Here is a 12,904-nt window from a genome sequence, read left to right on the forward strand (position 1 = left end):
TAAAATTAATAATCTGGAATTTGATAAGCGAGTATTACTTGTTACAATTGATGTTAAGAACCTTTATTTTGTTATCCCTTATGATACTGGTTTATCTTAGTTTAAGAGTACCTTTTTGATAGGGGGTGTCATAGGATTCAATTAATACCTACGAGATATTGTTAGTTAGTTTTAAAGAAAAATGTTCTTATTTTTGAAAGGAATTGTTATGTACAACACACTGGGGTGGCGATGGGCTCTGTTTGTGGAGGCTTTTTCGCTAATATACTTATGTTACAATGGGAAAAGAAGTTTTTGTTTGGCTCAGATTTTTTGGGGTGCCTGTAAATTTTATACTCAATATTTAGATGACATATTTATTGTATGGGATGATACTAGAGATGAGTTACTCCAGTTTGTCAGGTACATTAATCAGACCATGAATTTTTTACATTTTTCATTTGAATTTAACAAACCATGTATTGCATTTTTGGATAAATGGCTTAAGAAAGATAGTTTTTACAAGAGATTTTGTTCACAAATTTATCGTAACCCTACCTTTTCTAATAGTTATTTACATTTCATGAGTTTACATTCATTTACACAAGAGCGCGGTGTCATGAAAGGGCAGTTTGTCACGGCAGTGCATATGGTATCTACATTTGATTAATTTTTAGATGAACGTGATACCATTAAAAGTATGTTCTTAGCACAGGGTTATCTTAACAGACTCGTGGACGAGTTGATGTATTAGGAAATAAATAAAAGGGAAAGGACATTTGACCACCCCTTATTGGACCATGGTTATAACGAGAATCAGGTTTCTAGTCCAAGTATTGGCAATAATAAATTTGAGTCCTGTAGGGAATTATCAAGTAGTTACTAGACATAAACATAAAGCCATATACAACAGTTCATTTATTATACAGTTCAATGCTGATAGTCATGTTATTAGGAGGATTGTTGAAAAAATTGGTTGATTTTCAAAGAAGATAAAGATATTGCAAAGAAGGTGGGTGAGAGACCAATGTTTATTTACAAAAGGGGAGATAATTTGAAAGTGATTACTGAGAGGTTTGGCAATAAATCTACGTGAAGGATGGACATGTCCAATATGTACCGTGTGTCAAATTGTGGATCCTGCACCTTCTGTCACTGGATTTTAGTTTGTGATGGTTTTAAAATCAAAAATATAAATCTGAGATTGGTTGGTACTTTTAATTGCTGCACAAATGGGGTTGTGTATGCTGCTACGTGCCAATATTGTCCAGTCTACTATATTGACAAGACCGAACGTAAATTGATGGACCGTATAAGGGAGCATGGGAATATTAGAAATCCTAAATTATGTAATGGGTTAGCAAGACATATTGTAGAGAAACCTACACATAATTTTAAATTTGTTGTCATTGAAAGAGTTTCTAAAAATGAGCATGGGGGCCCATTGGCATTGTATTTAGAGAAATGGGAACTATTTTGGCAGCTTTACTTTAATGCTTATGTTTGGGTCGGGTTAAACTATCACATTTCTTTTAGCTGCTTATTGAAGCTAAAAGCTTTGGAAAGATAAACATATTGTGTTTTAATTTATATTCTTTTTTCACTGATGTGTAAATTTATTAATGTTTGAAACTGTATAGTTTTAGTTTAATATATTCTTATTTTAAAATGTAATCTTATTTACAGTTTTTTGGGTAGGCATTTCTTTAAATCGAAGTGATTTACTGGGTATTGACTGGGTAGCTGTACCCACCAGGAAGAAGTACAGAACTAACTCAAAAAACAAGCCACCCTGGTGGAATCACAAAATCAATCGGATGTATAACAGGAGGAAGAAAATCATGGCAAAAATTAGGAGGTGCAGCACCTACCAGGATAAAAGTACTCTCATCAAACTAAGCAAACAATGAATGGGACAAATAAAGTCTATCAAAGCCAAGTTTGAGACAACCACAAAGCATTCTTTAGCTATATCCGCAACCTCAAAGGCAGTACACAATTGTATGCAGAGCTCATTGTAAATGGAGCCACCTATACTGAGCCAGAAGATATAGCAAACCTCCTGGCTGATAAATTCAGCTCCAAACTTTACTCCTCTCTCCCCCTCAACCTTCCCTCAGGAAATATCATCAAATATAACTCCCCCTATTATCACTAGGGAACAGGTCCTTAATGTTCTCTCGAAGACCAAGAACACTGCATCAATGGGCCCTGACAATATCCCAGGATGCCTTCTAAACAGCATGAAACATGACCTATCAGGGCCTCTGGAATTACAATTTAACTGTAGTTTCTAAACAGGCTTTGTGCCTCATGAATGGAGAAAGGCAATAGTCATCCCCTCTACACAAAGGTGGGCCATCTAGAGACCCTAGAAACTACAGACCCGTAAGTCTCACTAGTCTTATATGTAAAGCCATGGAAAGAATTATCATGGAGATAATCAATAGAGATATAGTAAACTGTGAAACACTGAGCCCAACCCAGTTTGGTTTCATCAAGGGCAGATCATGCCTACTCAACCTGGTGGACTTCTTTGAGAAGGTCACCAAAGCAATGGATAAAGGCAAAATCATTAACACTGACTACCCTGACCTGGCCAAGGCATTTGACTAAATAACCCACTCGGGCATTGTTGACAAACTCAAGAGGTTATGTACAAACCCGTATGTCACCCAGTGGATAGCCAAATGGCTCAAATACAGGATCCAGAAAGTTAGAATTGGGGAGTCTACCTCTACAAAGAGGCCAGTCACAAGTTGAGTCCCTCAGGTATCAGTCATTGGACCGCTCCTTTTTGGCATTTACTTCTCAGAAGTCAAGGCCAATGTCAGTGGTCTCTGGCTGACTAAATTTGCAGATGACTGCAAATTAGGAGCTGTCAATGAATCTCACATTGACACAAATGTTCTCAAGGAGGGGCCGACACAGACAAACAACTGGTGTCAGAGCCATGGACTAAAACTAAATGCCAAGAAATGCATAACAGTATGTATCTTTTGGGAAATCATCCATCCGTGGTACCTATCATATTGACAACACACCCCTTAGAGTTGACCCAGTAGTCAGACACTTAGGGACACGCATAAATAGTAATCTAGCCTTTGATCATCACGTGTCTACAGTGGTGAGGAAATCATTCTATGCTGTGCAACTTATAAACAAAGGTATGGCATCCAAGTCCAAGGAACTCATCGTTCCACTGTATTCGGCATTCATCAGACCAATCATTGAGTACAATGCCCCCTTTGGTATGTACCTAACCAGGTATATCCAACAACTGGAATGTCCACAGAGGTTCCTCAATAAAAATATACAGGGCGTAAGTAATATGTCCTATGCAGACCGCCTCAAGGCCCTATCCATGTAGTCTGTCTCCTACAGGCTTTTAAAGGGAGATTTATGCCTGGCATACAAGCTATTGTCAGACCTCACCCTGAAGGACCTCCTGCATAGCCATAAAATAAACAGTACCAGAATTACGCATTCTAAAGACTTAAACCTTGCCTGTGATATAAATAGGACCTGCTAGAGAGACTACTCTGTCTATGCAACAGGCTCTCCATCCATATGAAGCAGAGTTCCTCCCTAGCCCAATTCAAGTGCAACTTTGAGAATTGGATGGGAAACCAGAAATTCATCCCTGGTTTGGCACCTAGGTCTCTAATGGACACAGGTAAACTGTAAATGGGTCATCTTTCAGGCCCATGTTTACACTTATAAAGGGTATCAGAACTTGTCAGCGATTTGGGATGCATAGCTAGGCTTAAAAAGGCCCTTGAGGTTGTTAGCCTAGTAAACACCTATGAACCTATGGTCGGATCTCTAGATTTGTGCCTGGGGGATTTTTATTCCAGCAATGGCTTCAGAAAATAAAGATGGCAGTAATCCTTTAAAAATTAACTTATTCTTCCTGTCCGCTAAACCTCAGGGACTGAAGCCAAGACAGATATTACAATCCTGATTTAAGTGCTCCGGACCCAAGTAATACACACAGAGGTTGTCGGCATATGAATAAGGATCCTGTCTGACCTTTTTCAGACATTTTTTTAAAGCAGAGTTATCTTAACAAGAAGAGTCAAACTAAACTACTTTTTTAACAAAAGAAGAAGAAAGGTAAAAATACCAACAACGGTATTTAAAAAACTACAAAAATCTTTTTAATAGAAAAATATCAACAATGGTTATGTAAGAATAATCCACTAAGTGTAAAAAGGGTGAAGGGAAAGAAAGAAAGTTAGGCCTACTAAAGATGGCAGGCAATTTTACACTCAAAGTGCAAGGAAAGCGATAGTAGAAATGACTTGAGAATTAAAGATTAATGAAATAATTGCTTACAGACATTTTTCGAAAGGAAATATCAAAAATGGATATATCTCCCACTGTAGTCTCAAAAGATGAAGGTGACCATGTCTAGAAACTAAAGCAGCAAATGAGATCTGAGAGGGGTTAGGGTTGGTGCATTATGGGTAGGGAAGGAGCTTCACAGTTTGTTGAAGGCCACAAGGTAGTATAATGGTGGGATCTAATCCGATCCCATTAGTTATGAAATGAATGAAAATTTGACAACATCAGATCAATAAATATTAAATGTGGTAGGTTTTTCTCTGAACTGTACTTACCTGCCCAGCAATGGAATAGCACGAGTGGACCGTCAATCCTTGAAAGCCGCAGAGGAGTGCTCTCTTCAGCGGCAGGAAAGTTCTGAAGGGCTTGGAGCCCAACCCTGTCTTTTAGTCAGCTCAGGTTGAGCTATCCAATAGTTTGAGTGCGTGGAAGGCGCCCTGAAGATGCCCTGAGGCTTTGGAAGCTGGCTAGCTGTTACAGCTTTAGCTGAGACTACTGCATACTACAGCGATCACAATAAAGGACACAAACAGGTTTTTTATCAGAATGCATTTTTTTGAATGGTCTGGCATTACTGGCGGACTGCAATCACCTGTAAATTACCACAAAAAAAAAAAAAAAAGAGACTATCCAAAAATGAGGCAAAATAAGGTATAGTTGAGAGTATGCATTTTCCACTTTCAAAGGGTCTGTCACACATTTCTTGTTAACAATTTTTAATAACTACGATAAATACTGAAGAATCAGTCTAACCTACCTTTACTGGGTTTATGTCTCTGTGGGTTTGTGCGTCAGTAAATATGAACAAGTGCAGTTTTGCCTGGGTGGAGTCTCTGTAAAATTGCTGAAATCAGTGTAAAATTAGTAGTGCTATGACTTATACTTATATGTGTGTGTGTGTGGGGGGGGCTTGTAATGTATTTAATAGTACCAAGTTGGCCATAATTCCTTTCTCTTTCCATCACATCCCCAGCATTACTACTATGCTTGCGTGGGGAAGGGGTGGAGGGTGCAGTGTATTTAAGTGTAACAAGCTGGCCATGACTTATTTCCCTTCCCATTACATTCAGCAGCCTTGCACATAATAGCTGGCTATGTTTGGTGTTGTGGCAGGAGTAGGATGCGTCTGTGAAAACAACTGTTCATGGTCACACTGTTACAGTGAGTCGCATTACCATTTCATAGCACTAGGCTCTGGTTGAACTTCTGGCTATGGCTTTTTCTGTGTGAAGTCTGCATGCCCTTCCTGTCTCTGTGAGGGTTTATCTGTGTGCTCAAGTTTCCTCAAATACCCAAAGATATGCTATGGGTTAACTGGTGTTCCTCTAATTTGCCTGAAGGTGAACACAGACGTGTGTGTGTCTGTCTGTCTGTCTTGTGATAGACATGGCTTATCAAGCAGATTGTCAGTGTGTGGTGTGTGTGTGTGTGTGTGTATATATATATAAAAAAAAAAAATACAAATTTGTATCTGTGGCCACACTCGTGTGTGTATCAGCAAAACAGTTATCAAATCATTATTTTTCAAAAGTAAGGCATTAAATCGATCAGTGCACATCAAGACCCTTATGGTTTCTAGGGGTCTGGCAGACTCTGTAAGTGGATTATACAAGGACTTAGTTGTGGCTTCTGCCCTCAACCTCACCTATTCTAAAACTGTCACTGCTCAGTGCTCAGAGGTGTGCACTAACAGCTGCTCTTGCGTGTGTGTGTGTGTGTGTGTGTGTGTGTGTGTGTGTGTGTGTGTGTGAAAAGCTATTTTTGTCAAATCTGTAATATTTTCAAACTCAATATCTTTTATACAAAGAAAATCTCCTTCATATTCTTCTAACATCCATTATAGTACCTAAATGTATTTTGCCCATCATTCACACCACTGGCCATCTCCCCTAATGCTATCTCAGTTTGCAAACTGAACATTCTTTCATGTTTTGAGCTATCCTCATAAGTCTTTTTATCCTGTCCCTCATTTCTCATCCATATACAAGTTTCAGTCTTTTCATCAATGCCTTCTCTGAACACTCTGTTCAATATGGCTGGTTGTTCTTTTCACACTTCCTTCTTCACCTGATAAAGGCATTTAATTTCCTTTTTCACTACTTCCAAGATCCACAAAGAACAATTTTAATATGTTAATAATGAATAGCATTTTAAAGAGTTTAAATAGAACTTCTGACAGTGACAGTATGCGGCATCATAAAAAAGATGTTAAGATACGTTTTCTTGCATTACAGTGTACAGTCTCCTTCAAGGGCTTAAGAACTTTCCAGAACAGCTACCTATTAAGTCTGTCTTGGAAAAATCTCCAGAAGTTGGGCAGAATTTTACTTTTGTATAAATGTTATGGTCCTTATGTCTGCTGAACATGAAGCCATCACCACTGCTTATTTGTTCATTACCACCTGGATGAGAAAATCTGTAAGGCAGCCATTATTCAGGAAGCCATGATGAATATTTTGTTCTGTCACTGGCATCCCAGTAATGAAGGCATGTTTAAGTCCTAACTCCACCCTGTGTGTTAGTGGTGGTACAGGGATGTCAGCAAACTCCTTGCAGAGGCCTCTATGCCTCCTGATAAACATGCATACTGCCATGCATCTTCAGTGAGGGCTACTAAACAGAAATTTTGTAGCCCAAAGCCCACCTATGGGCCATCCTTGCAATATGACCCCTTCTCTATGGGACTGTAGCATTGGGCGGCCTACTACGCCTCCTTCCTTTGGAGGATAGGTACATCCATCCTCCTCGTGCCAGCTCCAACAGGCATCCAAGCCCCTAACTGACCTTGCGTCATTTGGATTGCAGTCAGAACTCTATCCCACTACACCAACAAAGCTGGTAAAACAGGTCTGTTTTGAAAGGGGAGAAAATTGTCTTGGAAAAGCTTATGGCATACTCAACAAAATGAACTGGGAATAAGTAGGGTCATTAAGTCATCCTAAGCGGTATACAAAGCAATGTTACTTGGCAAGATCAAGACTGCAGTATCATGACAGATTTGCTGAGTTCTTTAGTAAATGCATGCTCAAACTGGAAAATGACAACTGCCTAAATCCCACTGTGTTGTACAGAATAGTCACTGATGAGGTAAAGGAATACTGTTGGCCAGTAAAGTGGCTGTAGGGAGGGCATTTGTCTATGCTGCTGGCAATCTGGAATCTTGGAACACAAGCTTAGGTAAACTGTGGGCCTGGGGATCCAGCAGCATCTTCAGTTTTTGAGGGGTGGACAGAAGGATTAAGTCATGACAGGGTTCATTAAGTCAGAGTTCTAGGGGTACTACAGCCTGATGGACTCCTGCAAAGTGAAACTTCAATACTGTGGTGGTCAGCACACTTGCAAAACTGCATATCTGAGAATTGTCTCAGGATACTCCAAGGAAGGGTCAGAGACTTGCAGTTGTAGTATAATGGCAGTTAAGGACTTCACTGCTCAGGATCTCATACACAAAAGGTACGACAAAGCAAAATGATCAGCAAGTGGATTTATGATGCTGAAGGACAGGAGGGATAAAATGGACAAATTCTTAAGTGAAAACCAAAGTAAAACAGTACTTTTTACAATAAAGCTTACAAATTATAAATGCCTCTTAGGTTTAAAAATCCATTTGTCTGCTACATACACAAAAATAGGACACCATGGCATACTTTTATGCAATAAAATGCACAAATTCACTGCTGAAGAATAAGTTCTTCTGCCTTAAAATCTATATAGGCACATAAAACAAAATTAAAATGAAAAAATGTAAGGTAACACCGAAGAAAGTGGTATAATTAACAATTTGTGAAATAATGCAATAACATACATCACTGTTCAAATCCTCCTACCTCTGCAACACAGAATCTTAATCTGAGCTAAAATGTATAATGCCTATGTGTGATAGATTTTGCTATGCGAGGTGCAACTCACCACTGATCAGCTTAATGCACAACTTTAATAGTCTTGAATGGACCTTAAAACTACAGACTGATATTGCAATAAAAATAAAATGATAATGCACAGTTACTGTTTTAAACAATCAGCACAATTTTGTAGGGAAACATGCACAACAAACTGGCAAAATGCACAGTATGGTGTTTCTCCACATACATTCATATGGAAAGACCTTCCTTTGTACTAGGCTTTTCCTGTTTAACAAACAAGCTTAGTTTTCCATGCAGGACTGGGGGTTAGCACTTACAAAGTGTGGCTTATACATCTAAGTGCATACCTTTTTGTTAACTACAGAGAAGCTGGAATTCACTGAGCTCTCATCATCATGCATCATGGCTATATCAGAGCTGCTATCATCCAAGACCTCCGGTATGCTGTTCACACTGCTGCTCTGACTGCCCATGCTGACAGACATACTGGGAATGGAATGGTTACTGCCAAGGCTGTTCATCTTAGTACTCAAGCCTGATCCATGCTCAATGTCCTACAGATAAGAGGCAAGACTTAATATTAAAGAGTTAGTAGGAGCCAAGCAGGGGAAAAATACAGATGTTATGTAGTAGTTAGTTACTATCTTTGTTATTTATGAGCTAGCTATTTCACTTCTAATCATTAGTTTTCTATGCATGATATGGCACTAGAGTTACATAACAGATTTTTTTCAGTTGCCAGGCTTTGAGATATCTCATTAGTTTGTTGTTACAGTAGCAACTGTGCTTTTGTGGCAATGATGTTCCAAGTCAGTCGAGACAATTAGTAAGTAGTTTCTTGTTTACACCAGTAATACAACAGTATGAGATGTGAACAATGATGATGTGTACAGGATGAGGTATACATGTCAGATGTCAGGCTAAATAATTATTTGGCATACTCTAATTTAAGTAAGTGAAATGTACTTACTGCATTTGCTGATTCTGGATAATGCCTATTAGAGAGTCACAGTTGTGACTGCTACGTTTTGGATGAAACAACTCAAGAAACCAAACATGTTCAGATGTTTCAGCAACACACTAGGATACATACAGTCATGTCATAGTGCAAGCAACCCTTCAAAGAGTACCTTACCTTGTATAGACTCAAAAACTACCTGCATTTTTCTAAATGCACATAACTAAACACTTAACTTTATAAAGTCATATGTCAGCCCCTGAAATCCATGTGAAGACAGAAAAAAAATACTTTTTGTGTTCAGCATAAACTTATAATTTTCTCTGACATCTTCACTAACCAATTGTGGCACTTTGTAACCAATGTCCAATGGTGCTAGGATCTTTCAAAAGTTTAACTTTAAAGATAATAAAGAAAAAAAAACAGAAACTTGTGGCAGGAATCTATAAATGCTTTAAGATACATTAATAATGAAAGCTATTTTACAGGAAATGTGGTAGTAAGCAAATAGTGTTCTTTGTTCCTATAAAATAGGATGATCACACATGAAACATGGCTACCTCACCCTAAACAGGGGGAGGGAGATAAAAATGTAGAAAAATCTAGCAAAAAGTACATGACAACTACATGAATGTCGAAAATTATCTATGTGGATCAGAAACTATGGGAAAGGTGCAATTTTTAAATTCTTCAATTCAGTGCTAACAAAGGAAAAAGTACACTGACATTCAAACCAAATCTAAATGAAGTACATACTATGCTCCAAATGATGGCAGTACAAATTCTGAAAGTGGCTAGGTCACAAATTATATGAGATTAGGCTACCCACTGCAGTAGGGGCAACATGAGTGGTGACATCTTTTGCATTAGCTTATATGCAGGCACAAAATCACAACATGATGTCTTGCTCAGTGCAACTCTACCAAGGAGTATACAAATGATTACATCTTAAAAATGCATATTTTGAGACAGATAAGTGCAACTTCAAAGTATAATGTCATCCATATTAATGAGAACTTACTTTCATGCATCATTACTATGCATCACCTCTCATTATGCAAAGCTTAATAAGTATTAATTTTCATTCAATACTTGTGGTAATCAGTTGCTCTCAGTTGTGGCAGTCAGCACATCATTATTTTAAATTGATGATACATTAATTCTTATGCTTGTGTGTTGTGGCATCACTAGTCAGCTTTGGAATGTTTAGCCTGTGGTATAAGTGCAGGAGTAGCAGCACATATCATGGTGTAACAAATAAAAAATACTCCCATTTTCTTTTAATTTTGTTCTCTTCTAGTGTATTTATGACACATTTCAATAAATTATATTAGATTTCTGCATATTGAAGGAACAGAAGTTATACGTTTAATTAAGAACATTTTTTTCCACTTCAGTATACTGAGTGTACTAGTGTTTAAAAATAATTACAAACTAGTTTGGAAAATTATATCAGATCAATGTTGCATACAATGTGAAAGGTAGTTTGTTTTCTGTTTCAAGGCTTAATAAAAAAGAATTTTCCTTTAGACCTCAGAAGGGTTTGTTTGTCAAAGCACTTTAGTACAAAAGAAATACAGCAGTGCATTAACTGTGTTTGTCTTTGCCTGATTATTTCAAGTTACTGCCTTGAATGTCTTTAGATGACATGCAGTTTAGTGGAAGACACTGTTACACTGCTTGCAACATTTACTTTCCAACTTGGTTTATGTGTTATTAAAAGCACCAGTCACAAAAGTACATTTCTGCTCAGTGATAGAATTAGTGTTACATTACAGTACTGTATATTTTACACATTCACAACAAAAACTGCATTAAGAAATTACAATACAACACATTTAAGTTTAAAAAGCAGTGCTGCTACTGTTGTCAGTTGCACTTTGCATGACTGTGTTGTTAATGTTTTACCCAGCAAGCTTCAGTAATAGTAACTTTATTACTGAAGTATTCTAAAATGTTTTACTTTGTATAATATCAATCAAGATAAAATGCACCCTGAGCTGCAATGTACTAAGTCAGTATTCCTTTGATTAGCGCTATGCATTCCTTGTAAGTACTTTTAGACTGAGCTACTTTATTGTGCTAAGTATGTTACAATGCACTGTTTGTTAACACCTTGTTTACAGGATCACAGGAAATGCAAGGCAGTTGAGTCTTGCGACCATCTACACCTTGCCAGTGCCTACACATAGAATGAACCTTCTCTATCTCGAGGAGTCTCAGGACAGTAAAGACAGGTGTGAATTTCTGAATACCCATCCAACTGTCAAGTTCCTGTTTGAATGAAGACAACGTATATCACTGGTTAATTTACTATGGAAGTCTATTCCAGAGGTGAGGAAGGTGCTGGCTAATGAACCTCTCTTTCCATCTTGTTTTATTTATCTGCAGGTGAATGTTTAGATTTCTTATTCTGGCATTTGTGGGATTATTTGATTTGTGGAGATACAAAAGATTCTGGACTAACTGGTCCCCAACAGCTCAGAAGGCAAGGTAAGGCAAAGATCACCTCTCAGGAGTCTATTAAGGCACTGAACAGAGGGGCACTGCCTTTAATCTTCACTGGAAGCTTAGGGCTTTTTAAGTCAGTGATCTTGTTAGCTAGGAAATTCTGGCATCTTTCCAGTTGTTTGATATGTCGAGTGAGGTAACAACTGGTCTAATCAATGCTGAATATAATGGCACAATATCAGCTGCACTAAGTACAAGGATATCCTGACTACTGCTCTTATGCGACGATCAAAGAAGAAGGAATTATCAACCCGAGTACAACATTCTCATTTGGGAGTGAGGTATTATTTGTAGGTTCATAGATGTGCATTAGGCTAATGACTACAAGGGCCTTTTTAAGCCTAGCCATGCATCCCAAATCTCTTACAAGTTCTGGTACCCTTGGTAGGTGTAAGCAGGAGCTTGGGCGATAGATGAAACGTTTACACACAAGGGCCTGGGAGATGAACCATTTACCAGCTGCCTGTGTCCATTAGAGATGAATTTCCTGTTCCCCATCCAACTACATTACACTTGACTTGGGTTAGGGAGGAACTCTGCTTCACATGGATGGGGACCCTGTTCCAGAGAATCAGTAGTCTCTGGGATACATACTTGTCTCTCCACCAGGTCCTATTTACATCACTGGCAAAGTTGAGGTTTGTTTTGCGGATATGCAGGAGGTCCACCAGGTGGGGGTCTGAAAATGCTTTGTATGCCAGGCATAGACTTCCCCTCAACAGCCTGTAGGAGACAGAATACAAGGACAGGGAGCTGAGGATGTCTGCATAGGACATGTTACCTACATCCTGTATTCTTTTAGTGAGGAACCTCTGTGGACATTCTGATTACTAGATGTGCCTGGTTAGATACATACCAAAGGAGGCACTATACTCAATGACAGATCTGACGAATGCTGAATGCAGTGGAACAATGACCTCCTTGAACCTAGATGCCATACCTTTGTTTATAATTTGCATAATACAAAATGGTTTCCTCACTACTTAGACAAGTGATGGTCAAAGGCTAGATTACTGTCTGTGTGTGTCCCCAAGCCCCTGATTACTGGGTCAACTCTTAGGGGTGTTTTGTTAGTATGATAGTTATCTGAAGTGGATGACTTCCAGAAGGATACTATTATGCATTTCTTGGCATTCAGGTTCAGGCCATGGCTCCGACACAAGTTATTTGTCTGTGACAGCCCTTCCTGGAGAACTCCCCCAATTCTAACTTCCTGAGTCCTGCCTGTGAGCCAGCTGGCTATCCA

At 38.6% G+C, this 12,904-nt stretch overlaps 1 protein-coding gene across 3 annotated transcripts in view; it reads right to left on the bottom strand.

Moving 5' to 3' along the window:
• TAOK3 (TAO kinase 3) overlaps positions 1-12,904 on the bottom strand; it is a 2,060,965-nt gene that overhangs the window by 673,143 nt on the left and 1,374,918 nt on the right. The window contains exon 15 of one of the 3 annotated variants that reach the window (XM_044068325.1): positions 8,537-8,743. The exons of the other annotated variants lie outside the window; for them this stretch is intronic. Coding sequence (XP_043924260.1) covers positions 8,537-8,743 — 207 coding nt within the window. The remainder of the gene's footprint in view (positions 1-8,536; positions 8,744-12,904) is intronic. 3 annotated transcript variants of the gene reach the window in all.

The sequence above is a fragment of the Protopterus annectens genome, chromosome 4.part0 (genome assembly GCF_019279795.1).
Source record: "Protopterus annectens isolate FY-2018-M chromosome 4.part0, PAN1.0, whole genome shotgun sequence".
NCBI classification, from domain to species: Eukaryota; Metazoa; Chordata; order Ceratodontiformes; family Protopteridae; genus Protopterus; species Protopterus annectens.